This window comes from Gopherus flavomarginatus, chromosome 23 (genome assembly GCF_025201925.1).
Source record: "Gopherus flavomarginatus isolate rGopFla2 chromosome 23, rGopFla2.mat.asm, whole genome shotgun sequence".
In the NCBI taxonomy this organism is placed as follows: domain Eukaryota; kingdom Metazoa; phylum Chordata; order Testudines; family Testudinidae; genus Gopherus; species Gopherus flavomarginatus.
This window is the reverse complement of record NC_066639.1, coordinates 16,039,272-16,065,872: the sequence shown is the minus strand read 5'-3', so window position 1 is coordinate 16,065,872 and position 26,601 is coordinate 16,039,272. Positions and strand designations below refer to the sequence as shown.

General features: G+C 58.5%; 3 protein-coding genes across 8 annotated transcripts in view; all 3 read right to left on the bottom strand.

Moving 5' to 3' along the window:
* Positions 1–4,463: 4,463 nt before the first annotated feature.
* Positions 4,464–7,196, bottom strand: TMEM95 (transmembrane protein 95). The gene is made up of 7 exons (XM_050933354.1): positions 6,866–7,196; positions 6,474–6,530; positions 6,263–6,343; positions 5,991–6,011; positions 5,460–5,540; positions 5,103–5,190; positions 4,464–4,491 (listed from the first exon to the last, which is right to left on the bottom strand). The coding sequence occupies exons 1-7, from the start codon at positions 7,152–7,154 to the stop codon at positions 4,464–4,466; spliced, it is 645 nt and encodes a 214-aa protein (XP_050789311.1). The 5' UTR covers positions 7,155–7,196.
* Positions 7,197–10,603: 3,407 nt separating this feature from the next.
* KCTD11 (potassium channel tetramerization domain containing 11) lies at positions 10,604–15,903 on the bottom strand. Of its 6 annotated transcripts, none has more exons than XM_050933362.1 (3): positions 15,892–15,903; positions 12,164–12,283; positions 10,604–11,685 (listed from the first exon to the last, which is right to left on the bottom strand). In XM_050933362.1, the coding sequence occupies exon 3, from the start codon at positions 11,530–11,532 to the stop codon at positions 10,717–10,719; it is 816 nt and encodes a 271-aa protein (XP_050789319.1). In that variant the 5' UTR covers positions 11,533–11,685; positions 12,164–12,283; positions 15,892–15,903; the 3' UTR covers positions 10,604–10,716. The 6 variants fall into 6 exon arrangements, 5 of the variants coding, with proteins under 5 accessions (XP_050789319.1, XP_050789318.1, XP_050789317.1 ...); XM_050933361.1 differs by lacking the exon at positions 15,892–15,903 and adding an exon at positions 15,724–15,736; XM_050933360.1 differs by lacking the exon at positions 15,892–15,903 and adding an exon at positions 15,485–15,497.
* A 1,361-nt stretch (positions 15,904–17,264) lies between these two features.
* The window catches only part of ASGR1 (asialoglycoprotein receptor 1), a 31,531-nt gene continuing 22,194 nt past the window's right edge, over positions 17,265–26,601 (bottom strand). Inside the window, exon 8 of the mRNA XM_050933611.1 lies at positions 17,265–17,415. Coding sequence (XP_050789568.1) covers positions 17,265–17,415 — 151 coding nt within the window. The remainder of the gene's footprint in view (positions 17,416–26,601) is intronic.

Sequence of the window (26,601 nt, the reverse complement as noted above, 5' to 3'; positions counted from 1 at the left end):
TTCCCTGCCCTCCATTTGTGGGGTGATTAATCCTTTCCCGGCTTCATGGGCCGATTCCTCCGCCCTCCCTCCCAACTGATGACAGCCCAGGGCAGAGTTCAGGCGGCGGGACAAATATTGACACTAGCGGGTGCCAGACATGGGGCTCCACCCCCCTAATACAGGCCCTTAGGGTGCGTTGGCTCCCACCCGGCCCCAGGGCGGGGACTGGCTGGGTCAGGGAATGGGGCAGGGGCCCATCCCCTCTAGGGGGCGTCCTATCGGTTTCAGGGACCCCAGGGGTAAACCGTGGGGCTGCTGGGCTGGGGGCCATGTGCACTGCCAGGAGGGCTGGTGGGGAGGGGACGGAAGGAAGGGAACAGAGAATGGGGCGAATGAAGGAAGGGAAGAGTAAGGGAACGGGCTTGAGAGAGAAGGAGTGAGGAAATGAGGAGATCAAGGTGTAGAGGGAGGGAGGGAGAGAGAAAGAAAGAAAGAGAAAAGGGGTGAGAGAGAGAGAAAGAAATGAGTATGAAAGAAAGAGGAATGTGAGAAAAGAAAGAAAGAAAGGGCTGAGTGAAGGAGAAAGGAAAGTGGGCTGGGCAGGCAGGCAGTAAGTGCAAAGCGGGAATAGGGGAGCGGGGAAGAAGGGACCGGGAAGAGAAGAAAAAACCGGAAGGACGGAAAGGAGGGAAGGGAGAAGGAGCCAAGGGAGGAGGAGAGGAAGGAGGGAAGGGGGAAGGGGCCGAGGGAGGAGGAGAGGAAGGAGGGAAGGGGAAGGGGCCGAGGGAGGAGGAGAGGAAGGAGGGAAGGGGGAAGGGGCCGAGGGAGGAAGGAGGGAAGGAGGAAGGGGCCGAGGGAGGAAGGAGGGAAGGGGGAAGGGGCCGAGGGAGGAGGAGAGGAAGGAGGGAAGGGGGAAGGGGCCGAGGGAGGAAGGAGGGAAGGGGGAAGGGGCCGAGGGAGGAGGGGAGGAAGGGGCCGAGGGAGGAGGAGAGGAAGGAGGGAAGGGGGAAAGGGCCGAGGGAGGAGGGGAGGAAGGAGGGAAGGGGAAGGGGCCGAGGGAGGAGGGGAGGAAGGGGCCGAGGGAGGAGGAGAGGAAGGAGGGAAGGGGAAGGGGCCGAGGGAGGAGGGGAGGAAGGAGGAAGGGGCCGAGGGAGGAGGAGAGGAAGGAGGGAAGGGGGAAGGGGCCGAGGGAAGAGGGGAGGAAGGAGGAAGGGGCCGAGGGAGGAGGAGAGGAAGGAAGGAAGGGGCCGAGGGAAGAGGGGAGGAAGGGGCCGAGGGAGGAGGAGAGGAAGGAGGGAAAGGGGAAGGGGCGAGGGAGGAGGAGAGGAAGGAGGGAAGGGGGAAGGGGCCGAGGGAGGAGGGGAGGAAGGAGGGAAGGGGGAAGGGGCCGAGGGAGGAAGGAGGGAAGGAGGAAGGGGCCGAGGGAGGAGGGGAGGAAGGGGCCGAGGGAGGAGGAGAGGAAGGAGGGAAGGGGAAGGGGCCGAGGGAGGAGGAGAGGAAGGAGGGAAGGGGGAAGGGGCCGAGGGAGGAAGGAGGGAAGGAGGAAGGGGCCGAGGGAGGAGGAGAGGAAGGAGGGAAGGGGGAAGGGGCGAGGGAGGAGGAGAGGAAGGAGGGAAGGAGGAAGAGGCCGAGGGAGGAGGGGAGGAAGGAGGGAAGGGGGAAGGGGCCGAGGGAGGAAGGAGGGAAGGAGGAAGGGGCCGAGGGAGGAGGAGAGGAAGGAGGGAAGGAGGAAGGGGCCGAGGGAGGAGGAGAGGAAGGAGGGAAGGAGGAAGGGGCCGAGGGAGGAGGGGAGGAAGGAGGGAAGGGGAAGGGGCCGAGGGAGGAGGAGAGGAAGGAAGGAAGGAGGAAGGGGCCGAGGGAGGAGGGGAGGAAGAAGGGAAGGGGATAGGGCCGAGGGAGGAGGAGAGGAAGAAGGGAAGAGGGGAGGAAGGGGCCGAGGGAGGAGGAGAGGAAGGAGGGAAGGGGGAAGGGGCCGAGGGAGGAGGGGAGGAAGGAGGGAAGGGGAAGGGGCCGAGGGAGGAGGGGAGGAAGGAGGAAGGGGCCGAGGGAGGAGGAGAGGAAGGAGGGAAGGGGGAAGGGGCCGAGGGAAGAGGGGAGGAAGGAGGAAGGGGCCGAGGGAGGAGGAGAGGAAGGAGGGAAGGGGCCGAGGGAAGAGGGGAGGAAGGGGCCGAGGGAGGAGGAGAGGAAGGAGGGAAGGGGGAAGGGGCTGAGGGAGGAGGAGAGGAAGGAGGGAAGGAGGAAGGGGCCGAGGGAGGAGGGGAGGAAGGAGGGAAGGGGGAAGGGGCCGAGGGAGGAGGGGAGGAAGGAGGGAAGGGGAAGGGGCCGAGGGAGGAGGGGAGGAAGGAGGAAGGGGCCGAGGGAGGAGGAGAGGAAGGAGGGAAGGGGGAAGGGGCCGAGGGAAGAGGGGAGGAAGGAGGAAGGGGCCGAGGGAGGAGGAGAGGAAGGAGGGAAGGGGCCGAGGGAAGGGGGAAGGGGCGAGGGAGGAGGGGAGGAAGGAGGAAGGGGCCGAGGGAGGAGTGCAGAGGAGCGGCCCGGCCGAGGGAGGGAGCGATGGGAGCAGCGCATTGAAAAGGGAGGAAGTAAGAAGCCGGTGGGGGGGCGCGGGGGGAAGGAACACGACCCGCAGGAGGGAGGTGGAGGAGAAGCGGGGGGGGGGGGGCTTGTCCCCCCCCAGCCGGGGCTCACCTGGGATGGGGGGGGTCCCTCTCGCTCGCTCTCTCCGCCGCGTCGGGCTCCGGCCCCGGTAGATTCCGCCCCGCCCCCCAGCTCCTCCCCATCCCACTGCTGCCACCAATGGCGCCGCGGCTCCCGGCCGCTCCCCCCCCCGCACACACCTGGGCGGGTCCCGCTGAGCCCCAGGGGACACCTGACACCTGGCCAGGCAGGCGCCGCCCCCCCGGGTGTCACGTGGGGCGCACCAGGCACGGGACACGTTGGGCGGCGGGGGGGTGGGGGGGTGAGCAGGCCGGGTCCCCTCACCCTTGTGCCATGGGGGGTTTGTGGGGGGGGTACAGAAGCTCACGGGGGGGGAGGGATAACATGGGCCGGTGCTGAGTCACACACTCGTGTTCCCGACCCGTGGTGCTGTTCTGACACGACAGGCCACGGGCACCCCCACACCCTCCCACACCCACTACCCTGCGCCCACCCCCTCACCCTCCCACACCCACTACCCTGCGCCCACCCCCTCACCCTCCCACAGCCACTACCCAGCACCCACCCCGCTGCTCCACCGCCCTCCCACACCCGCTACCCTGCTCCCACCCCCACCCCCTCCCACACCCACTACCCTGCGCCCACCCCCACACCCTCCCACACCCACTACCCTGCTCCCACCCCCTCACCCGCCCACCCCCCTGCTCCACCGCCCTCTCCCACCCACTACCCTGCTCCCACCCCCACACCCTCCCACACCCACTACCCTGCGCCCACCCCCACACCCTCCCACACCCACTACCCTGCTCCCACCCCCTCACCCGTCCACCCCCTGCTCCACCGCCCTCTCCCACCCACTACCCTGCTCCCACCCCCACACCCTCCCACACCCACTACCCTGCGCCCACCCCCACACCCTCCCACACCCACTACCCTGCTCCCACCCCCTCACCCGCCCACCCCCCTGCTCCACCGCCCTCTCGCACCCACTACCCTGCTCCCACCCGCACACCCTCCCACACCCACTACCCTGCTCCCACCGCCTCACCCGCCCACCCCCCTGCTCCACCGCCCTCTCGCACCCACTACCCTGCTCCCACCCCCACACCCTCCCACACCCACTACCCTGCGCCCACCCCCACACCCTCCCACACCCACTACCCTGCTCCCACCCCCTCACCCGCCCACCCACCTACTCTACCGCCCTCCCGCACCCATTACCCTGCTCCCACCCCCTCACCCTCCCACACCCACTACCCTGCGCCCACCCCCACACCCTCCCACACCCACTACCCTGCTCCCACCCCCTCACCCGCCCACCCCCCTGCTCCACCGCCCTCTCGCACCCACTACCCTGCTCCCACCCCACACCCTCCCACACCCACTACCCTGCGCCCACCCCCACACCCTCCCACACCCACTACCCTGCTCCCACCCCCTCACTCGCCCACTCCCCTGCTCCACCGCCCTCCCACACCCACCACCCTGCTCCCACCCCCCTGCTCCCATGCCCTCACACACCCACCCCCTGCTCCCATACCCTTGCACACCTGCCACCCTGCCCCACCACCCTCGCACGCATGCCACTCTGCTCCCATACCCTTGCACACCCACTACCCTGTCCCCCACACCCTCGCACACATGCCACTCTGCTCTCATACCCTTGCACACCCACCACCCTTCCCCCACGCCCTCGCCTGGCCGACGCCCTGCCCCCCCCGCCCATGTGTGCACCCCCAGAGATTACAGCTGCCAGCACGAGGCCTGGAGGTGAAACTCATTTATTGTGATCCAGGCAGCAGGGTCGGAGGGGGGGGGGAAGGGGGTCACTCGGGCAGCGGGTAGAACCGGAACCTGCCGAGAGATAGTCCAGATATCAGCCCCATGGGTCACCCCCTCACACCTCGGCCGGACCTCCCTCCCCGGCTGCATGGGCCCCCTCAGTGTCACCCCCCCCCACATACTCCCTGGCTTTCCATCCCCCTCCCCCCTCCCCCGGTATTCCCCTTCCACCCCCGCCTCTGCCCTCCCCACCTTCCGTGTCCCCCTCCTGCCCTCCCCCTCCTTCTCCATGTCCTCCCCCTCAGATCCCACTACACCCCATATGCCGTCCCGCCCCAAAACACCACAGCCCAGCCCCCCCCAACTCAGGCCCCACCCTCTCCCCTCTCCCCAGCCCAGGCCCTGCCCCCTTCCCCTACCCTATCCCAGGCCCCCGCCCCCTTCCTCTAACCCCACCACCCTCCCAGCCCAGGCCCCGCCCCCTTCCCCTACCCTATCCCAGGCCCCCGCCCCCTTCCCCTAACCCCACCACCCTCCCAGCCCAGGCCCCGCCCCTTCCCCTATCCCCGCCCCTATCCCCAGCCAAGGCCCCGCCTCCTTCCCCAATCCCTCACCCTCCCAGCCTAGGCCCCGCCCCCTTCCCCTATCCCCAGCCCAGGCCAGGCCCCCGCCCCCCGGCTCACTGCAGGGCGCAGGTGATGACCCCCACGAGCAGACTGGAGGCAGACAGGACACTCAGCAGCAGCATGGAGTCCCGGAGATCCCTGTGTCCTGGGGGTGGGGGGCAAATGGAGGGGATGAATGAGGGGAGAGGGGAAGAAAGGGGCAGTCTGGGAAGGAGGGGGTTAAACCGGGGGGGAGGGGGCTGGAAGGTAGAGAGGGGGTGAGCTGTGACGGGGAGGGACCCCAGGCATACCCCTTCCTCCCCCAGCCCGGTGGCAAAGGGGGTCGTGGTGGGGGGGAGGAGGCCAGCGCTGGAGGGCTAGGAGGGGGTAGAGGAGAGAGGTGGGCCCAGGCCCCCCCACCAGAGGGGGACTCACCGGGGTAACATTTTTTCAGGGCCCAGCAGGGGACCTTCCCTTTCTTGCAGCTGGAGCAATTGATGGCCAAGGCCGAGCCCTCTGGAGAGGGAGAGGGGGCCAGTGTCAGCTGGAGGGGGGCTGGGGTACGCCTCCGCTCCCCACCCTCACCCCAGCGTGCTGCGGAGGGGGGACCATTCGCTCAGGGCTGGACAGATACGGAGAGGCCAGAGCTCGCAGGTGGCCAGGCTGAAAAGCAGCTACCTCTGGGGTGAGGCACCCTCCCCCGTGGTACAACGCCCCCTAGCGCCACCCTTGGGCCCGCCCTGCCTGCCAGGGGAGAGCGCCCCCTGCTGAACCCCCACTCCAGATCTGCCCTCCAAGCACCAGCCCGGCTTTGCTCAGCATGAGATTAGGGAGGGCCTGCCTGGGCTGTGTCTGCCAGGTTGATACAGTGGGTCCCACAGAATAATTTGGGGGGACTCTGTTCCCCCAATACTACAGTTTTGGGGCACCCCTCCCAGCACCCGTCTCCTGACGCCCGGTACTTACGGCAAGCTGGTGGGCACAGAACTGTGGGGGGCAGAGAGAGAGAGGGTGAGGTCATCATGGACTGTGCATGGGGGAGGTGTCTGCCCCTCTGCACCCCATATCCCACCCCAGTTCATGGGGCAGAGGCGGCTCTCAGCTATGGACACACCCCAAAGCCAGCTGTGGGGGACAATAAGACACCCCAAGAAAGGCCCAGAGGACTCAGGGGGGCAGCACTGAGACCCCAATTGGGGCTCTGAGGACCCCATCCCTCCCCACAGCCCCCCCCATACCCTCCTTGGTGTATTCCAGTAGCTTCACTTCCCGCAGCCAGTCCCAGAACTTGGGCAGGTCCGAGAGGGTCTGGTTGATCTCTGGGGGGACAGCAATGGTGCCTGTTTGATGCCATCCTGCCCCCCCGGGCTCCCTCTGTTGGGGCACAGGATGGCCCCCTTCAGTCTATTCTCCCCCTCCGGGGGGCGGTTGTTGGAGAGGGGGTTTTACCAATGAGACGTAAGACTCGGTGGGTTTTCTCAGTCACTGCATTCATGGCTTGCTCATCTGGAGGAGGAAGAGGAAGGGTTGCAGGAGGGGGTACAGGCTGGGGTTCGGGGGGGGGCTGCTGGAATGAATCTATGGGGCACTCAGGGATTCCGGCTCCTGAGGGGGCAGTCTGGTACTCTGGGTTCAATCTTGCGTCCATGACAACCGGCTCATGTGAGCAGGAAACATCAGTTGTCAGTAGGGACCAGAGTTAACAGCCCAATTTGAGTCGAGACAGGGCAGGCCATGCCCCCTGCACACTGTGAAGGTTATTAGAAGAACCCAGGCGTCCTGGCTTCCAGATCCCCCATACACTCCCCTCCCAGAGCCAGGGCTAGAGGACAGGACCCTACCCAGGGCGAACTCCTTGAAGGACTCTGGGTCCCAGGGGCGGCTGGGGCAGCCCGGGCGGGCGTGAATCTGGTGGTAGCGGGCACAGAGCCGGGCGAAACGGGTCGGGATGTCCCGATGCCCCACTCGGCACTGAACGCAGCCCCGGGCCAGTGGGGCCAGGAGAGCGAGCGCCAGCAGCAGGGAGGCAGCCAGTGTGGGGGGCCGGGGGAACAGAGCCAAGGGGGCATCCCAGGGGGCAGCCGCTGCCAGGGCCTGCTGGGGGGTAGTGGTTTCCCAGCCTGGCCCCATAGAGGAGGGAGTGGGGCCAGGCCCAGGAAGATATGGGGATCTGGTTTCTCTAGGGCCAGGAGCAGGGGCACCGGGGCCGCCGCTAGGGGGCAGCAGAGGCGGGAGCCGCCCAGTGTGTGTGTGGGGAGGGGCTGGGCAGCCAGCCAGGTGGGCGTGGCCTTTCGAACGCGCTGTATCCAGTTGTTTGTCCCCAGCGTTCCGAACGCCCCGCCCCCAAAGGGCGGGGCTCTTAAAGGGGCGACGCTCGGGCAGAGGGGCGCGGCCTTTGGAACGCTCCGCCCCCTCACCTGCCACGAGGGCTACTCTTAAAGGGGCAGCCGGAGGGAGAGGGCGCGCGCCTGTGGGTCCCCCCCACCACCTTGGCAACAGCCCCACCCCATGACTCAACCTTCTGCTCTTAAAGGGCCACCCACCCAGAGGCTTTAGGGGCGGGGCTTCTCCTGAGGGGGAGGCGCTTCTCCCAAGCAAACCAGGAATCTATCCCCCCCACACATTGAAATGAGGGGGGGAGGAATAAAAGACCCCCGTGTGATATCTTACAAGCCCCACCCCTTCCACAGATCACCCCCACCATGCGGGGGGGGGAGAATCTGTGGAGGGGGCAGTGTGATATGTGCACAAAGATCCCCACCTGTGGCAAAGGATTAGTGAGTGGGTGGGAGAGGGAACCCCCCCATGTGCATGTGGCTACTGCAGAGCCTCCTAGCCCTGGGGCAGGAGGGCAAGGCAGACCCCCCCCGCCACCAGAAAAAAGCCAGCTCTCACGCCATCGCCTTCAGGACATTCCTTTGTTCCACACAACTTTGCACGGATGGAGGTTACAGACAGGTGTGCAAAGGGGCCCGGCTAGACGCGTGTGCAAAGCCGCCTGTGCAAACGGATGGAGGGCCTGTGGGCACGGACCCGCCCAGCGGGGGTCTGCAAATGCACCCGGGAGTCAGGTCCGTGCAAATACAGGAGGGGCAGATGACTCATGCCAAGACCCACCCTCCCCCCACACCTGCTTGCCCTTCTTGGCTCCCCACTTGCAATTCCCCAAGCAGCCAGCAGGTGGTGACTCCTAGGCCTCCCCCCCTGCCCTGGGAAAGTCCCATGCTCTTAAAGAAACAGCCACAGCGAAGTCCCACACCGGACACCGGCCCCTGGGCCTTGCCAGAAATGGGGGATTTTTTTGGGGGGTAGGGGCTGTAGCAGCCTACCCTTGCCCTCCCCCCACTAAAGGTGTGATCCTGGTTCCCTACCCCCTGTTCTAACCCACAGCCCCCCGCTCCCCTCGCAGAGCCAGGGAGAGAACCCAGGAGTCCTGGCCCCCCAACCCCCCTGCTCTGACCCCCCCAGCCCCCATTCCCCTCCCAAAGCCAGGGAGAGAACCCAGGAGTCCTGGCCCCCAACCCTCCTGCTCTGACCCCCCAAGCCCCCATTCCCCTCCCAGAGCCAGGGAGAGAACCCAGGAGTCCGGCTCCCAGCTGCCTCCACTCCCATACGTGCAGCAGGGGGAACGTAAGGCCACGTTGGGGGGGCGGGAAATTAACTGTACAATAGCAACATAACCTTAAAGTGCAGATACAGGCATGAATCAGTCACCCCCAAAAGGTCACCATCCTCCCCCCCGCCAAATAGCAGCTCAAGCTCCGGGCAGGAAAGCTGGAAGTCCCTTGTGACCCCCCCTCCTCCGCCCCGGTCAGGTGGCTGGTTCCGATCCCAGGGTCTTCATTTCCCAGCTGTGGGGGGAGTGGGTCAGGACCCAGCTGGGCTCCGCTCCCCAAAACCCAGGGCGTCAACGGGGACGCAGGACCCATCGGGAGACAGAGAATCGGTTCTGGAAAGGAGCCAGAAGAGAGAAAGAGGGAGGAATTGGTGAGGAGTAAGACACAGCCGTCCTGCCCCCCCCCCCCCCAGTCCCAGAGCCAGGGAGAGAACCCAGGAGTCCTGGCTCCCAGCCCCCCCCCGCTCTAACCACCAGCCCCCACTCTCCAACCCAGCCCCATAACAAAGCAGGGCATTATAATACCAGGCATGGCAGGGTACAAAGCCAGCTTTGTTGTCTAGGGTTGTCCAAAGCGAGAGAGAGATTCAGCCCCATTCCCCTCCCCCCAGGTGCTGGGGGACACTCCCCCCCTGCCCGAGCACCCCATATCTATGAGGCAGGATCCATTCACCCCCTGGAGAAACAGCCAGTCCCCCTCCCCATCATACAAAGCCTGCCCATGAGAGTCAGGAGACCCTACCACAATAAAGGGTACCCTTGCCAGCCCCCGCAAAATATACAATGATCCATTCTATATAACCAGACCACCCCCCCAATACTCACCCCCTTATAACAAACCCAGGGACCTCCCCTGAAATATCCAGGGGGACCCCAGTGCTCAGAGGTAAGGAAGGGAAGCCATGCACCCCCAAATAAATCACACCTTGCCTAGCCGCCCCACCCACCCAAATCCTGGGTTAGGGGGGTGGTGATTATGAGTTATCCAATGCCAGGTGCCCCCAGTGGCCATTCAGGGAATTGCAGGGCTTCTTGCCACAATGCCGCCCCACAAACACACTATAGACTTGCAAGTATCCCACTCCTGACACCAAGATATAGGGGAGGAAGTATTCCCCCCACCCTCACCCAGCCACTCCCTGCCTGAGATCCAGCCACTGCTCCCACCTCCCTGCCCCCCCCAATCCCAGGACCCACCCTCCTTGCCCCCGCAATCCCATCTACCCCCTTCGCCTTCTTACTACCAGAAGTGATTTTCAAGCTCCACTAATGGACCCCTCCACCCCCTCTTAGCTTATCTGCCTCTCTTCCCACCCCCCCAGTCACCCTCCCCGTTCCCCACCTCACCACCCCAGATATCCTCTTCCTGTCACCAACGTCACCAGTCAGGATCCTATTTCATACCCCCCAACACCCCACCAGGAAGTCCACCCCCAGCTCTCACTTATTTCCTATCTACTCCCACCCCCCCTGCCTACCACCAAGCCACCCTCCTCCACCATCCACCACCTTCACCCCACCTGCCAGTTCATCCAGAGACAGCACCCATCCCCAGGCAGCCTCTCCACTCCCCAGCCCATCTACCACCATCATGGCCCCACCATCCCCTTCCTGCCACCAGTCGGCATCATTCCAGGATCCATCCATCCTTAGCAACCTTCCCCATCCCATCACCCACCCCACCATCCAGGTACCAACCCACCATCCTCTTGCCAGCATGCCCTATTACGAGCAGGGGGACCAATGCCCCCCCAACCACCATTCCTACCCACCTCTATCCCCTTCCTGCCACCAGTTATCATTTCAGGATCCATCCGCCCCTAGCAACATCCCCATCCCATTGCCCCCCGTCCACATCCATGCACCATTTGCCAGCATGCCCCATTACAGAGCGGGGGGGACCAATGGCCCTCCCAACCACCATTCCCATCTACCTCTATCCCATTCCTGCCACCAACCACCATCTTTTGACATCTCCAAATCTAGTCACTTACCAGTGCCCACCACTGCGATCAAGTGAGAGCAGCCCCCCCACTCCTCGTATCCCGGCCGGTTCTTCTGCCCCCTCCTCCGCGGTCAGTGGCGGACGAAGCGCAGCGAACGCGAGTGGAGGATGTCCTCCGGGTCGGGGAAGATCGAATCCACCCGGAAGCCTTGGTCCAGAGCCGCCTTCAGCACCTCCTCCAGGAACTCCGCCGCCGTGACCACCTCCCGCTCGTCCGGCGGCGCCGTCCGGAGAGGCCGCACTTTCTGCTTGGCGTACTCCGCCTCGGGGAGGTCCGGGGGCCGCGGGGCCCACTCCAGACGCAGGTGGTGCCGGCTCCGGGCTTCCCCCTCCTCCGCAGGGACGGAGGGGCGCAGCCCGTGACCGGATCCCTCCTCTTGGGCGGCCTCGGGCTCCCCATCCCCGGCAGTGCCCAGCCGGTGGTTGGATTCGGCCTCGGCCAGATGGCTCAGAGGGGGACCAGCTCCCCCGGCTCGGCCCAGCCGGCCGCTCAACAGCGCCAAGAACTGCCCGTCGGTGCAGAAGACGTTGGCGGTGAAGACGCGGAGCGGGCAGGTGCTGAGGCCGTAATTCTGCGGCCCGCGCCGGACGGTGAAATGCAGCAGCCGCTCCCGGCAGTCGACGTCGGCGTGGAGCACCGCGCCGGCCCGGCGTCGCCGGCGCTCGGCCGCCAGCCGGCTCAGCTCGGCCAGCAGGGGCCGGATCTGGTAGAAGTCCGCCTCGGCCCGCAGCAGGGCCAGCTCGGAGTAGCCCTCGGGGAGGTCCAGGCGGCCCAGGCGAAGGAAATTGAGGACGTGCCGGAAGGCTTTGCCGTCGCGGTCGATGAAGTAGTGGCCCCGCCGGTCGGTGCGGGCCGGCCGGGGCCCCCGGAACATGGCCCCCAACATGGAGTCGGGAAAGCGGGTCAGGGTCTCCAGCGTGGTGCTGTAGAAGGTGCCACCGACGTTCAGGGTGACGGGGCCCACGGGCAGCCCCGGGGGGTCCCCCCCCGTCAGCCGGCACCTGCCTCCTCTCCTCCTCTTCCTCCCCCATCCCAGCACCTGGAAGGGTTTGATAGACAGCGTGAGGGCTGGGGACTCCTGCCCCCACCCCAGACAACGGGGGGCTCTCTCTCTCTCGGACACTGGGGTTCACCACCCCCTCCCTTCCTCTGGCCAGGCTGCCGGGGAGGGTCCTGTCACTCTTCCCCCGAACGCCTGGGTTCTCTCCCTCTCTCCCGGACGCCGGGGTTCACTCCCCCGTCTCCTGGGGTTCCTATCCTGCTCTTGCTCCCGGACGCCTGGGTTCTCCGCTCCCTCTGTCCAGCCTGCTGAGGGGGGGGGGGGAAATCCTTTCGCTCTTCCCCCGGACGCCTGGGTTCTCTGCTTCTCTCCCGAACACCTGGGTTCTCTTCCTCTCTCCCGGACGCCTGGGTTCTCCGCTCCCCCCCTCCCTCTGTCCAGCCTGCTGGGGGTGGGGGGGGGGAATCCTTTCGCTCTTCCCCCGGACGCCTGGGTTCTCTGCTTCTCTCCCGAACACCTGGGTTCTCTTCCTCTCCCCCGGACGCCTGGGTTCTCCGCTCCCTCCCGCCTTTCGTCCAGGCTACGGGGGCGGGAGGAGAGTGTGTTGGGGGGGGCGCTCGCTCTCTCCCACAGACACCTGTGTTCTCTCCCTCGCTCCTGAATTGCTTCTCTCAGGACACCTGGGTCCTCTCTCTCTCCCCACCCTCCCACCCCGGACGCCTGGGTTCTCTCCCTGCCCGGTCACCAGGGGGAAAGGGGGCGGGGGGGTCTCTCACCACTGGCCCCAGGAACGCACCCCACCTCTGCCAGGAAGTGAAGCTACCGGCGGGCTGAGCGGAGCCCGGCCCCTTTCTAGGGACTGAGCAGCTGGTGCGGGGGGCGGAGCCAATCCCTCCCCCGCCGGCTCGTCCGGTCCCTGAGCCCCGCCCGGTCCGCGGGTTCGGTCCCCGCCTCCGCCCCCGCCCACTGCGGCGATCACCGGCTCCCCGCGCCCTGCAGCCTCTGTCCCCTCCCCCCTCTGGCACCCCGCTCCTCGGGCACCCCTCCCCTCTGCTCCTCCACTCCGCCTCCCCCCTCGGGCACCCTCCTCCTCGGGCACCCCTCCCCTCTGCTCCTCCACTCCCCCTCCGCCCTCGGGCACCCCTCCCCTCTGCTCCTCCACTCCCCCTTCCCCCATGGGCACCCCTCCCCCTGCCCCCTCTGCTCCTCCACTCCCCCTCCGCCCTCGGGCACCCCTCCCCTCCCCCTGCCCCCTCTGCTCCTCCACTCCCCCTTCCCCTTCGGACACCCCCCTCCTCGGGCACCCCTCCCCTTCCCCCTCGGGCACCCCTCTCCTCCCCCCTGCCCCCTCTGCTCCTCCACTCCCCCTCGGGCACCCCCTTCCTCGGGCACCCCTCCCCTTCCCCCTCGGGCACCCCTCTCCTCCCCCCTGCCCCCTCTGCTCCTCCACTTCCCCTTCCCCCTCGGGCACCCCTCTCCTCCCCCCTGCCCCCTCTGCTTCTCCACTCCCCCTTCCCCCTCGGGCACCCCTCTCCTCCCCCTGCCCCTTCTACTTCTCCAGTCCCCTCCATCCCCCTCTTCCCCCTTCAGGCACCCCTCCCCCTTCGGGCACCCCTCTCCTCCCCTCTGCTCCTCCATTCCCCCCACCCCCCTCGGGCACCGCCCTCCTCCCTCTGCTCCTCCCCCCTTCCCCCTTGGGCACCTCCGCCCTCGGGCACCCCTTCCCCCTCCTGCCCCTCTGGTCCTTCCTCTCCCCTCGGGCACCCCCGTCCCTGTTCAGGTACTCCTCCACTCCCCCTCGGGCACCCCTCTCCTCCCTCCTGCCCCCTCTGCTTCTCCAGTCCCCCCACCCCCCTCGGGCACCGCCCTCCTCCCTCTGCTCCTCCCCCCTTCCCCCTTGGGCACCTCCGCCCTCGGGCACCCCTTCCCCCTCCTGCCCCTCTGGTCCTTCCTCCCCCCTCGGGCACCCCCGTCCCTGTTCAGGTACTCCTCCACTCCCCCTCGGGCACCCCTCTCCTCCCTCCTGCCCCCTCTGCTTCTCCAGTCCCCCCACCCCCCTCGGGCACCGCCCTCCTCCCTCTGCTCCTCCCCCCTTCCCCCTTGGGCACCTCCCCCCTCGGGCACCCCTCTCCTCCCCCTGCCCCTTCTACTTCTCCAGTCCCCTCCATCCCCCTCCTCCCCCTTCAGGCACCCCTCCCCCTTCGGGCACCCCTCTCCTCCCCTCTGCTCCTCCATTCACCCACCCCCCTCTGCTCCTCCACTCCCCCTTCCCCTTCGGGCACCCCCCTCCTCCCCCTGCCCCCTCGGGCACCCCTCTCCTCCCTGCTGCCCCCTCTGCTCCCCCCTCCCTCCTCGGGCACCTCCCTCCTCACCCCTCTGGTCCTCCCTCCCCCCTTGGACACCCCCTCCCTCTTCAGGCACTCCTCCACTCCCCCTTCCCCCTTGGGCACCCCTCTGCTCCCTCCTGCCCCCTCTGCTCCCCCCTCGGGCACCTCCCTCCTCCCCCCTCCCCCCTCTGGTCCTCCACTCCCCCCTTCCCCCTCAGGCACCCCCTCCTCCCCCCTCTGCTCCTACGCTCCCCCCTTGGGCACCCCCCCCTTCCCCCTCTCCCCGGGACACCCCTTTCCTCCCTCCTCTCTGCTCTGCTCCTCCAGTCCCCTCTTCCCCCTCGGCCCCCCCCCACTCCTTCACTCCCCTCTTCCCCCTCAGGCACCCCCCCTGCCCCCTCTGCTCCTCCCCTCCTCCCTTCGCCCTCGGGCACCCCCCTCCTCCCCCCTTCCCCCTAAGGCACCCCTCTCCCCCCTGCTGCCCCCTCTGCTCCCCCCTCGGGCACCTCCCTCCTCACCCCTCTGGTCCTCCCTCCCCCCTTGGACACCACCTTCCCCCTTGGGCACCCCTCTGCTCCCCCCTCCCCTCTCTGCGCCCCCCTCCCCCCTCGGGCACCCCCCTACTCCTCCACTCCCCTCTTCCCCCTGAGGCACCCCCCCTGCCCCCTCTGCTCCTCCCCTCCTCCCTTCACCCTCGGGCACCCCCCTCCTCCCTCCTTTCCCTCCACTTCTCCATTCCCTCCTTCCCCCTGTTTCTTCCTCCCTCCTTCCCACATCTCTTCCCATTCCTTTCATTGCCACTCAGGTCTCCACTGGTCCCTCTATTCTCTTGTTCTTTTCTTTCACATCTTTTCTTTCATTTCCCCCGTTCTTTCGTTCGCCCTCCTCTTTCCTTCTGTTCTCCTGGGTTTTTCATCCGCTGCCCTCGTGCGTTTTCTCAATCTCCCGTTCACACTCAGCTTTTCCTTTCCCCCTTCGTTCTCTCTTTCCTTCCTTCCTTCTCCCTTGTCTTTTCTTTCATTCTCTCATTGTTTCATTCTCATTTTTCTCTCATCCTTTCATTGGTTCCCTCACACTCATCTCTTCGGTCATTCTCGTGCTCTTTCATTCTCTCTTAGCCAGTCTTTGGCTCTTCCTCCGCCGGGGTGGCTCGGGCCTCCACCCCCGCGGCCAGGAGTGTCCGTGTGTGTCACCGCGTCTAGGCCCGTGACTCAGTGGCTGTGTACGTGCCCGTTTGTGCCGCACTAGGAATCCACCCACCGCAGCGGACGTGCGGGGAGCGTGTCGGGGCAACTGCAGAGTCGCGTTCGTGCCCGGACGCCTGGGTTCCAGCTCTCCCAGAATCTGGGATTCTCTCCCTCCCAGACACCTGGTTTCTCTCCCGCCAGAGTCTGGGGTTCTCTCCCTCCCGGACACCTGGGTTCTCTCTCTCCCAGAGTCTGGGGTTCTCTCCCTCCCAGACACCTGGTTTCTCTCCCACCAGAGTCTGGGGTTCTCTCCCTCCCGGACACCTGGGTTCTCTCCCCCTCAGAGTCTGGGGTTCTCTCCATCCTGGATGCCTGGGTTTTCTCTCCCCCAGATTCTGGGATTCTCTCCCTCCCAGACACCTGGTTTCTCTCCCGCCAGAGTCTGGGGTTCTCTCCCTCCCGAACGCCTGGGTTGTCTTTCCCCCAGAGCCTGGGATCCTCTCCCTCCCGGACGCCTGGGTTCTCTCTCTCCCAGAGTCTGGGGTTCTCTCCCTCCCGGACACCTGGGTTCTCTCCCCCTCAGAGTCTGGGGTTCTCTCCATCCTGGATGCCTGGGTTTTCTCTTCCCCAGATTCTGGGATTCTCTCTCTCCTGGAGTCTGGGGTTCTCTCCCTCCCGAATGCCTGGGTTGTCTTTCCCCCAGAGTCTGGGATCCTCTCCCTCCCGGACACCTGGGTTCTCTCTCTTCCGGAGTCTGGGGTTCTCTCCCTCTCGGACACCTGGGTTTTCTCTCTGTCAGAGTCTGGGGTTCTCTCCCTCTTGAATGCTTTGTTTCTCTCCCCCCAGACTCTGGGGTTCTCTTCATCCCAGATGCCGGGGTTCTCTCTCTCCCAGATTCTGGGGTTCTCTCCCTCCTAGACACCTGCTTTCTCTCTCCCTCAGAGTCTGGGATTCTCTCCTTCCCAGACACCTCGGTTCTTTCTCCCACCGGAATCTGGGATTGTCTCCATCCCGGATGCCTGGGTTCTCTGTACCTAGACACAAGGACTATCTATCCAGGCTGTGTTTTGGTTTTAATTGCACCAAAAAAAAACCCCCCAAAACGTCCGCAACCACATCACAACCAGGAGAACTTGACTCACTGCCCCCACACCCAATGTGGGGTGTATCTGCTCCTCTGAATGCCGCTGTCAGAATCATAGTTAGCCCCAGTGTTAATTAGCTGAGGACGCCACCCAGGATTAGCCAGCAAACCGGATCTGCAACAAGCTAACTGACACACAAACCCAGCAGCAGCAACCGAACCAGCCTTGAGAACCCAGGCGGCCTGGCTCCCAGCCCCCACTGCTCTAACCCACCAGGCCTCAGTCCCCTCCCAGAGCCAGGGAGAGAACCCAGGAGTCCTGGCTCCTAGACACCTCCACCTCCGCTCTAACCCACCAGCACCTACTCCCCTCCCAGAGCCAGGGAGAGAACCCAGGAGTCCTGGCTCCCAGCCCCCCCTGCTCTAACCACCAGCCCCCACTCCCCTCCCAGAGCCAGGGGGAGAACCCAGGAGTCCTGGCTCCCAGCCCCCCTGCTCTAACCCACCAGCCCCCACTCCCCTCCCAGAGCCAGGGAGAGAACCCAGGAGTCCTGGCTCCCAGCACCTTCTGCTCTGAGATTTAATCAGCAACCCAGATTCCAGCCAAGATCCCCATGGGACTGAGTCAGCAGTTTTGGGGGGCTGGTGCCCCATCGCATGGTGGGGGTCTCATGGGATGACGGCACCCTCAGCAACCCCATGGTTACTTGGAGGTGTACCAGCCACACTGGGTAACCGGCTGCCCCACCCCAGAGGTGGACACATCTCAGCGCCGGGCGAGTGGTCCCTGGGTAACCGGCCGCCCCACCCCAGAGGTGGCTGCATCTCAGTGCCGGGTGAAGGATCCCTGGGGAACCAGCCACCCCACCCCAGAGGTGGCTGCATCTCATGCTGTTGCTTTGTTGAACAATTTGTTTATTGAATGGCTCCAGGCACCTGATTGGGCAACACTAACTCACCCCCGCCCCACCCCTTCCCCCCCCATTGGCTTCCCAGGCCTGGCTCCGCCCCCGGCTGGCCTTAACCCTTGAGTTCCTCCTCGCACACCCAGCGGTAGCGCTGGGAGCAGTGTTCGTCGTTCCAGAGCCCGTCGTCGTGCAGGTGGACGCAGTCCTCCCCGCCCCCGAGTCCGTGGCCTTCATACTCGTCAGGCTGCCCTGCCCTCCACTGCCTGAAATGACAGCATAACCGTCAGGGGGGCCAGCGTGAGAGGGGAACGGGCTGGGCGGGGGGTGCGGGGGCCTAGGGGGAGCCCAGAGAGGGTGATGGGATTATATCAGATTAGACCAGATTAGAGGGGATTATATCAGATTAGACCAGCTGGGATTAGGTTGGATTAAGATTTTTGATGGGGGGGCGCTAGGCAGTAGAAGCTCATTATGAAATTTCTCTCCCCCCCACGTCGGTTCCTGGAGACTGTGATAAGATTTGGGTTGGCCTGGATGACGTCACATGAGATGACGTGAAGTGACGTGTCATGATATAATGTCACATGACTTGACATAACATCAGATGAGAGGACATGACATGACGTGATGTCACATGCCATGGTCAGACGAGATGAGATGACGTGATGTGCCATGCCATGCCATGACATCAGCTGAGATGACATGACGAGACATGACGTCACATGACATGATGGCAGATAAGATGATATGACATGACATGAAGTGTCATGACATGAGGTGATGTGACGTGACATTGCATGATGTCAAATGATCAGACATGACAGCCTAGACCAGTAATCTAATCCACACCCAATGTAGCTTTATCCAACCCAGCCTAGATGGCACGTCATGTCATGTCCTCTCATCAGACGAGAGGACATGACATGGCATGAAGTGACGTGACAACATGACATGACATTATGTCACATGACATGACATCTGATGAGGTGACGTGACGTGACATGAGATGATTCCACATGACATGACACCAGATTAAATGACATGATGCAATGTGATTGGTGCGGATTAGCATGGCATTGATTACTGGTATAGAGTGGATTAGTTTAATCTACATTGGGTGTTGTCACGGACTCACAGATCGTGCCCAGTCTTGGCCCGTGCAGTCAGTGGTGGGGGGTGCCCCTTTCAGTGAGACAGCCCTTCTCGTGAGTCCACGCTCTCCCAGGGTTAAACCCCTCCAACAGGTGTGGACTAGGCCGGGTTAGATGAGGCTATATTGGGTGTGGATTGGATCCCTGGATTAGGCCAGGTTAGATGAGGCTACTTTGGATGTGGATTGGATCACTGGATTAGACCGGGTTAGATGAGGCTACATTGGGTGTGGATTAGATTTCTGGATTAGGCCAGGTTAGAAGAGGCTACAGTGGGTATGGATTAGATTTCTGGATTAGGCCAGGTTGGATGAAGCTACATTGGGTGTGGATTAGATTTCTGGATTATGCTGGGTTAGAAGAGGCTACATTGGGTGTGGATTAGATTTCTGGACTAGTCTGGGTTAGATGAAACTACAGTGGGTGTGGATTAGATTTCTGGATTAGGCCGAGATAGGTGAGGCTACATTGGGTGTGGATTAGATATCTGGACTAGGCTGGGTTAGATGAAGCTACAGTGGATGTGGATTAGATTTCTGGATTAGGCCGAGATAGGTGAGGTTACATTGGGTGTGGATTAGATTTCTGGATTAGGCCAGGTTAGAAGAGGCTATAGTGGGTATGGATTAGAATTCTGGATTAGGCCAGGTTAGGTGAGGCTACATTGGGTGTGGATTAGATTTCTGGATTAGGCCGAGATAGGTGAGGCTACATTGGGTGTGGTTTAGATTTCTGGGCTAGGCTGGGTTAGATGAAGCTGCAGTGGATGTGGATTAGATTTCTGGGCTAGGCTGGGTTAGATGAAGCTACAGTGGATGTGGATTAGATTTCTGGATTAGGCCAAGATAGGTGAGGCTACATTGGGTGTGGATTAGATATCTGGATTACGCTGGGTTAGATGAGGCTACATTGGGTATGGATTAGATTTCTGGATTAGACCAGGTTAGAAGAGGCTATAGTGGGTATGGACTAGATTTCTGGATTAGGCCAGGTTGGATGAAGCTACATTGGGTGTGGATTAGATTTCTGGATTATGCTGGGTTAGAAGAGGCTACATTGGGTCTGGATTAGATTTCTAGACTAGTCTGGTTTAGATGAGGCTACAGTGGGTATGGATTAGATTTCTGGATTAGGCCAGGTTAGGTGAGGCCACATTGGGTGTGGATTAGATTTCTGGGCTAGGCTGGGTTAGATGAGGCTACAGTGGATGTGGATTAGATTTCTGGATTAGGCCAGGTTAGGTGAGGCCACATTTGGTGTGGATTAGATTTTTGGGCTAGGCTGGGTTAGATGAGGCTACAGTGGATGTGGATTAGATTTCTGGATTAGGAAGGCTAAAAGAGTCTACAGTGGGTATGGATTAGATTTCTGGATTATGCTGAGTTAGAAGAGGCTACATTGGGTGTGGATTAGATTTCTGGATTATGCTGGGTTAGAAGAGGCTACAGTGGGTGTGGATTAGATTTCTGGATTAGGCCAGGTTGGATGAAGCTATATTGGGTGTGGATAAGATTTCTGGATTATGCTGGGTTAGGAGAGGCTATAGTGGGTATGGATTAGATTTCTGGATTAGGCCAGGTTGGATGAAGCTATATTGCGTGTGGATTAGATTTCTGGATTATGCTGGGTTAGAAGAGGCTACATTGGATGTGGATAAGATTTCTAGACTAGTCTGGGTTAGATGAGGCTACATTGGCTGTGGATTAGATTTCTGGATTAGGCCAGGTTAGAAGAGGCTACAGTGGGTATGGATTAGATTTCTGGATTAGGCCAGGTTGGATGAAGCTACATTGGGTGTGGATTAGATTTCTGGATTATGCTGGGTTAGAAGAGGCTACATTGCGTGTGGATTAGATTTCTGGATTATGCTGGGTTAGAAGAGGCTACAGTGGGTGTGGATTAGATTTCTGGATTAGGCCATTTTAGGTGAGGCTACATTGGGTGTGGATTAGATTTCTGGATTAGGCCGAGATAGGTGAGGCTACATTGGGTGTGGATTAGATATCTGGACTAGGCTGGGTTAGATGAAGCTACAGTGGGTGTGGATTAGATATCTGGATTAGACCAGGTTGGATGAAGCTACATTGGGTGTGGATTAGATTTCTGGATTATGCTGGGTTAGAAGAGGCTACGTTGGGTGTGGATTAGATTTCTAGACTAGTCTGGGTTAGATGAGGCTACAGTGGGTATGGATTAGATTTCTGGATTAGGCCAGGTTAGAAGAGGCTACAGTGGGTATGGATTAGATTTCTGGATTATGCTGGGTTAGAAGAGGCTACATTGGGTGTGGATTAGATTTCTGGATTATACTGGGTTAGAAGAGGCTACATTGCGTGTGGATTAGATTTCTGGATTATACTGGGTTAGAAGAGGCTTCAGTGGGTATGGATTAGATTTCTGGATTAGGCCAGGTTGGATGAAGCTACATTGGGTGTGGATTAGATTTCTGGATTATGCTGGGTAAGAAGAGGCTACATTTGGTGTGGATTAGATTTCTAGACTAGTCTGGGTTAGATGAGGCTACAGTGGGTATGGATTAGATTTCTGGATTAGGCCAGGTTAGAAGAGGCTACAGTGGGTATGGATTAGATTTCTGGATTATGCTGGGTAAGAAGAGGCTACATTTGGTGTGGATTAGATTTCTAGACTAGTCTGGGTTAGATGAGGCTACAGTGGGTATGGATTAGATTTCTGGATTAGGCCAGGTTAGAAGAGGCTACAGTGGGTATGGATTAGATTTCTGGATTAGGCCAGGTTAGGTGAGGCCACATTGGGTGTGGATTAGATTTTTGGCCTAGGCTGGGTTAGATGAGGCTACAGTGGATGTGGATTACATTTCTGGATTAGACCAGGTTAAAAGAGGCTACAGTGGGTATGGATTAGATATCTGGATTATGCTGGGTTAGAAGAGGCTACATTGCGTGTGGATTAGATTTCTGGATTATGCTGGGTTAGAAAAGGCTACATTGGGTGTGGAATAGATTTCTGGATTATACTGGGTTAGAAGAGGCTTCAGTGGGTGTGGATTAGATTTCTGGATTAGGCCAGGTTAGGTGAGGCTACATTGGGTGTGGATTAGATTTCTGGATTAGGCCAGGTTAGAAGAGGCTATAGTAGGTATGGATTAGATTTCTGGATTAGGCCAGGTTGGATGAAGCTACTTGGGTGTGGATTAGCTTTCTAGACTAGTCTGAGTTAGATGAAGCTATAGTGGGTGTGGATTAGATTTCTGGATTAGGCGAGGTTAGGTGAGGACACATTGGGTGTGGATTAGATTTCTGGATTACGCTGGGTTAGATGAGGCTACATTGGGTGTGGATTAGATTTCTGGATTAGGCCAGGTTAGAAGAGGCTACAGTGGGTCTGGATTAGATTTCTGGATTAGGCCAGGTTGGATGAAGCTACATTGGGTGTCGATTAGATTTCTGGATTATGCTGGGTTAGAAGAGGCTACATTGGGTATGGATTAGATTTCTGGATTAGGCCAGGTTGGATGAAGCTATATTGGGTGTGGATTAGATTTCTGGATTAGGCCAGGTTAGAAGAGGCTATAGTGGGTATGGATTAGATTTTTGGATTAGGCCAGGTTAGAAGAGGCTATAGTGGGTATGGATTAGATTTCTGGATTAGGCCAGGTTGGATGAAGCTATATTGGGTGTGGATTAGATTACTGGATTAGGCCGAGATAGGTGAGGCTACATTGGGTGTGGATTAGATTTCTGGATTAGGCCAGGTTCAAAGAGGCTATAGTGGGTATGGATTAGATTTCTGGATTAGGCCAGGTTGGATGAAGCTATATTGCGTGTGGATTAGATTTCTGGATTATGCTGGGTTAGAAGAGGCTACATTGGATGTGGATAAGATTTCTAGACTAGTCTGGGTTAGATGAGGCTACATTGGCTGTGGATTAGATTTCTGGATTAGGCCAGGTTAGAACAGGCTACAGTGCGTATGGATTAGATTTCTGGATTAGGCCAGGTTGGATGAAGCTACATTGGGTGTGGATTAGAATTCTGGATTATGCTGGGTTAGAAGAGGCTACATTGCGTGTGGATTAGATTTCTGGATTATGCTGGGTTAGAAGAGGCTACAGTGGGTGTGGATTAGATTTCTGGATTAGGCCATTTTAGGTGAGGCTACATTGGGTGTGGATTAGATTTCTGGATTAGGCCGAGATAGGTGAGGCTACATTGGGTGTGGATTAGATATCTGGACTAGGCTGGGTTAGATGAGGCTACAGTGGATGTGGATTAGATTTCTGGATTAGACCAGGTTAAAAGAGGCTACAGTGGGTATGGATTAGATATCTGGATTATGCTGGGTTAGAAGAGGCTACATTGGGTGTGGATTAGATTTCTGGATTATGCTGGGTTAGAAGAGGCTACGTTGGGTGTGGAATAGATTTCTGGATTATACTGGGTTAGAAGAGGCTTCAGTGGGTGTGGATTAGATTTCTGGATTAGGCCAGGTTAGGTGAGGCTACATTGGGTGTGGATTAGATTTCTGGATTAGGCCAGGTTAGAAGAGGCTACAGTGGGTCTGGATTAGATTTCTGGATTAGGCCAGGTTGGATGAAGCTACATTGGGTGTCGATTAGATTTCTGGATTATGCTGGGTTAGAAGAGGCTACATTGGGTATGGATTAGATTTCTGGATTAGGCCAGGTTGGATGAAGCTATATTGGGTGTGGATTAGATTTCTGGATTAGGCCAGGTTAGAAGAGGCTATAGTGGGTATGGATTAGATTTTTGGATTAGGCCAGGTTAGAAGAGGCTATAGTGGGTATGGATTAGATTTCTGGATTAGGCCAGGTTGGATGAAGCTATATTGGGTGTGGATTAGATTACTGGATTAGGCCGAGATAGGTGAGGCTACATTGGGTGTGGATTAGATTTCGGGATTAGGCCAGGTTCAAAGAGGCTGTAGTGGGTATGGATTAGATTTCTGGATTATGCTGAGTTAGAAGAGGCTACATTGGGTGTGGATTAGATTTCTGGATTATGCTGGGTTAGAAGAGGCTACAGTGGGTGTGGATTAGATTTCTGGATTAGGCCAGGTTGGATGAAGCTATATTGGGTGTGGATAAGATTTCTGGATTATGCTGGGTTAGGAGAGGCTATAGTGGGTATGGATTAGATTTCTGGATTAGGCCAGGTTGGATGAAGCTATATTGGGTGTGGATTAGATTACTGGATTAGGCCGAGATAGGTAAGGCTACATTGGGTGTGGATTAGATTTCTGGATTAGGCCAGGTTCAAAGAGGCTATAGTGGGTATGGATTAGATTTCTGGATTAGGCCAGGTTGGATGAAGCTATATTGCGTGTGGATTAGATTTCTGGATTATGCTGGGTTAGAAGAGGCTACATTGGATGTGGATAAGATTTCTAGACTAGTCTGGGTTAGATGAGGCTACATTGGCTGTGGATTAGATTTCTGGATTAGGCCAGGTTAGAACAGGCTACAGTGCGTATGGATTAGATTTCTGGATTAGGCCAGGTTGGATGAAGCTACATTGGGTGTGGATTAGATTTCTGGATTATGCTGGGTTAGAAGAGGCTACATTGCGTGTGGATTAGATTTCTGGATTATGCTGGGTTAGAAGAGGCTACAGTGGGTGTGGATTAGATTTCTGGATTAGGCCATTTTAGGTGAGGCTACATTGGGTGTGGATTAGATTTCTGGATTAGGCCGAGATAGGTGAGGCTACATTGGGTGTGGATTAGATATCTGGACTAGGCTGGGTTAGATGAGGCTACAGTGGATGTGGATTAGATTTCTGGATTAGACCAGGTTAAAAGAGGCTACAGTGGGTATGGATTAGATATCTGGATTATGCTGGGTTAGAAGAGGCTACATTGGGTGTGGATTAGATTTCTGGATTATGCTGGGTTAGAAGAGGCTACGTTGGGTGTGGAATAGATTTCTGGATTATACTGGGTTAGAAGAGGCTTCAGTGGGTGTGGATTAGATTTCTGGATTAGGCCAGGTTAGGTGAGGCTACATTGGGTGTGGATTAGATTTCTGGATTAGGCCAGGTTAGAAGAGGCTACAGTGGGTCTGGATTAGATTTCTGGATTAGGCCAGGTTGGATGAAGCTACATTGGGTGTCGATTAGATTTCTGGATTATGCTGGGTTAGAAGAGGCTACATTGGGTATGGATTAGATTTCTGGATTAGGCCAGGTTGGATGAAGCTATATTGGGTGTGGATTAGATTTCTGGATTAGGCCAGGTTAGAAGAGGCTATAGTGGGTATGGATTAGATTTTTGGATTAGGCCAGGTTAGAAGAGGCTATAGTGGGTATGGATTAGATTTCTGGATTAGGCCAGGTTGGATGAAGCTATATTGGGTGTGGATTAGATTACTGGATTAGGCCGAGATAGGTGAGGCTACATTGGGTGTGGATTAGATTTCTGGATTAGGCCAGGTTCAAAGAGGCTGTAGTGGGTATGGATTAGATTTCTGGATTATGCTGAGTTAGAAGAGGCTACATTGGGTGTGGATTAGATTTCTGGATTATGCTGGGTTAGAAGAGGCTACAGTGGGTGTGGATTAGATTTCTGGATTAGGCCAGGTTGGATGAAGCTATATTGGGTGTGGATAAGATTTCTGGATTATGCTGGGTTAGGAGAGGCTATAGTGGGTATGGATTAGATTTCTGGATTAGGCCAGGTTGGATGAAGCTATATTGGGTGTGGATTAGATTACTGGATTAGGCCGAGATAGGTAAGGCTACATTGGGTGTGGATTAGATTTCTGGATTAGGCCAGGTTCAAAGAGGCTATAGTGGGTATGGATTAGATTTCTGGATTAGGCCAGGTTGGATGAAGCTATATTGCGTGTGGATTAGATTTCTGGATTATGCTGGGTTAGAAGAGGCTACATTGGATGTGGATAAGATTTCTAGACTAGTCTGGGTTAGATGAGGCTACATTGGCTGTGGATTAGATTTCTGGATTAGGCCAGGTTAGAACAGGCTACAGTGCGTATGGATTAGATTTCTGGATTAGGCCAGGTTGGATGAAGCTACATTGGGTGTGGATTAGAATTCTGGATTATGCTGGGTTAGAAGAGGCTACATTGCGTGTGGATTAGATTTCTGGATTATGCTGGGTTAGAAGAGGCTACAGTGGGTGTGGATTAGATTTCTGGATTAGGCCATTTTAGGTGAGGCTACATTGGGTGTGGATTAGATTTCTGGATTAGGCCGAGATAGGTGAGGCTACATTGGGTGTGGATTAGATATCTGGACTAGGCTGGGTTAGATGAGGCTACAGTGGATGTGGATTAGATTTCTGGATTAGACCAGGTTAAAAGAGGCTACAGTGGGTATGGATTAGATATCTGGATTATGCTGGGTTAGAAGAGGCTACATTGGGTGTGGATTAGATTTCTGGATTATGCTGGGTTAGAAGAGGCTACGTTGGGTGTGGAATAGATTTCTGGATTATACTGGGTTAGAAGAGGCTTCAGTGGGTGTGGATTAGATTTCTGGATTAGGCCAGGTTAGGTGAGGCTACATTGGGTGTGGATTAGATTTCTGGATTAGGCCAGGTTAGAAGAGGCTATAGTAGGTATGGATTAGATTTCTGGATTAGGCCAGGTTGGATGAAGCTACTTGGGTGTGGATTAGCTTTCTAGACTAGTCTGAGTTAGATGAAGCTATAGTGGGTGTGGATTAGATTTCTGGATTAGGCGAGGTTAGGTGAGGACACATTGGGTGTGGATTAGATTTCTGGATTACGCTGGGTTAGATGAGGCTACATTTGGTGTGGATTAGATTTCTGGATTAGGCCAGGTTAGAAGAGGCTACAGTGGGTCTGGATTAGATTTCTGGATTAGGCCAGGTTGGATGAAGCTACATTGGGTGTCGATTAGATTTCTGGATTATGCTGGGTTAGAAGAGGCTACATTGGGTATGGATTAGATTTCTGGATTAGGCCAGGTTGGATGAAGCTATATTGGGTGTGGATTAGATTTCTGGATTAGGCCAGGTTAGGTGAGGCTACATTGGGTGTGAATTAGATTTCTGGATTACGCTGGGTTAGATGAGGCTACATTTGGTGTGGATTAGATTTCTGGATTAGGCCAGGTTAGAAGAGGCTATAGTGGGTATGGATTAGATTTCTGGATTAGGCCAGGTTGGATGAAGCTACATTGGGTGTGGATTAGATTTCTAGACTAGTCTGGGTTAGAAGAGGCTACATTGGCTGTGGATTAGATTTCTGGATTAGGCCAGGTTAGAACAGGCTACAGTGCGTATGGATTAGATTTCTGGATTAGGCCAGGTTGGATGA

What these genes read in the sequence shown, in the direction of transcription:
- KCTD11 (XM_050933362.1), bottom strand. Translation starts at nt 11,532, where the DNA reads ATGTTGGGGGCCATGTTCCGGGGGCCCCGGCCGGCCCGCACCGACCGG.
- TMEM95 (XM_050933354.1), bottom strand. Translation starts at nt 7,154, where the DNA reads ATGGGGCCAGGCTGGGAAACCACTACCCCCCAGCAGGCCCTGGCAGCG. An exon ending in CTTCAAGGAGTTCGCCCTGG is followed by an intron (nt 6,531 to 6,865) that starts GTAGGGTCCTGT and finishes TTCCTCCTCCAG; the next exon opens with ATGAGCAAGCCATGAATGCA. An exon ending in CCTGAAAAAATGTTACCCCG is followed by an intron (nt 5,191 to 5,459) that starts GTGAGTCCCCCT and finishes CCCCACCCCCAG; the next exon opens with GACACAGGGATCTCCGGGAC.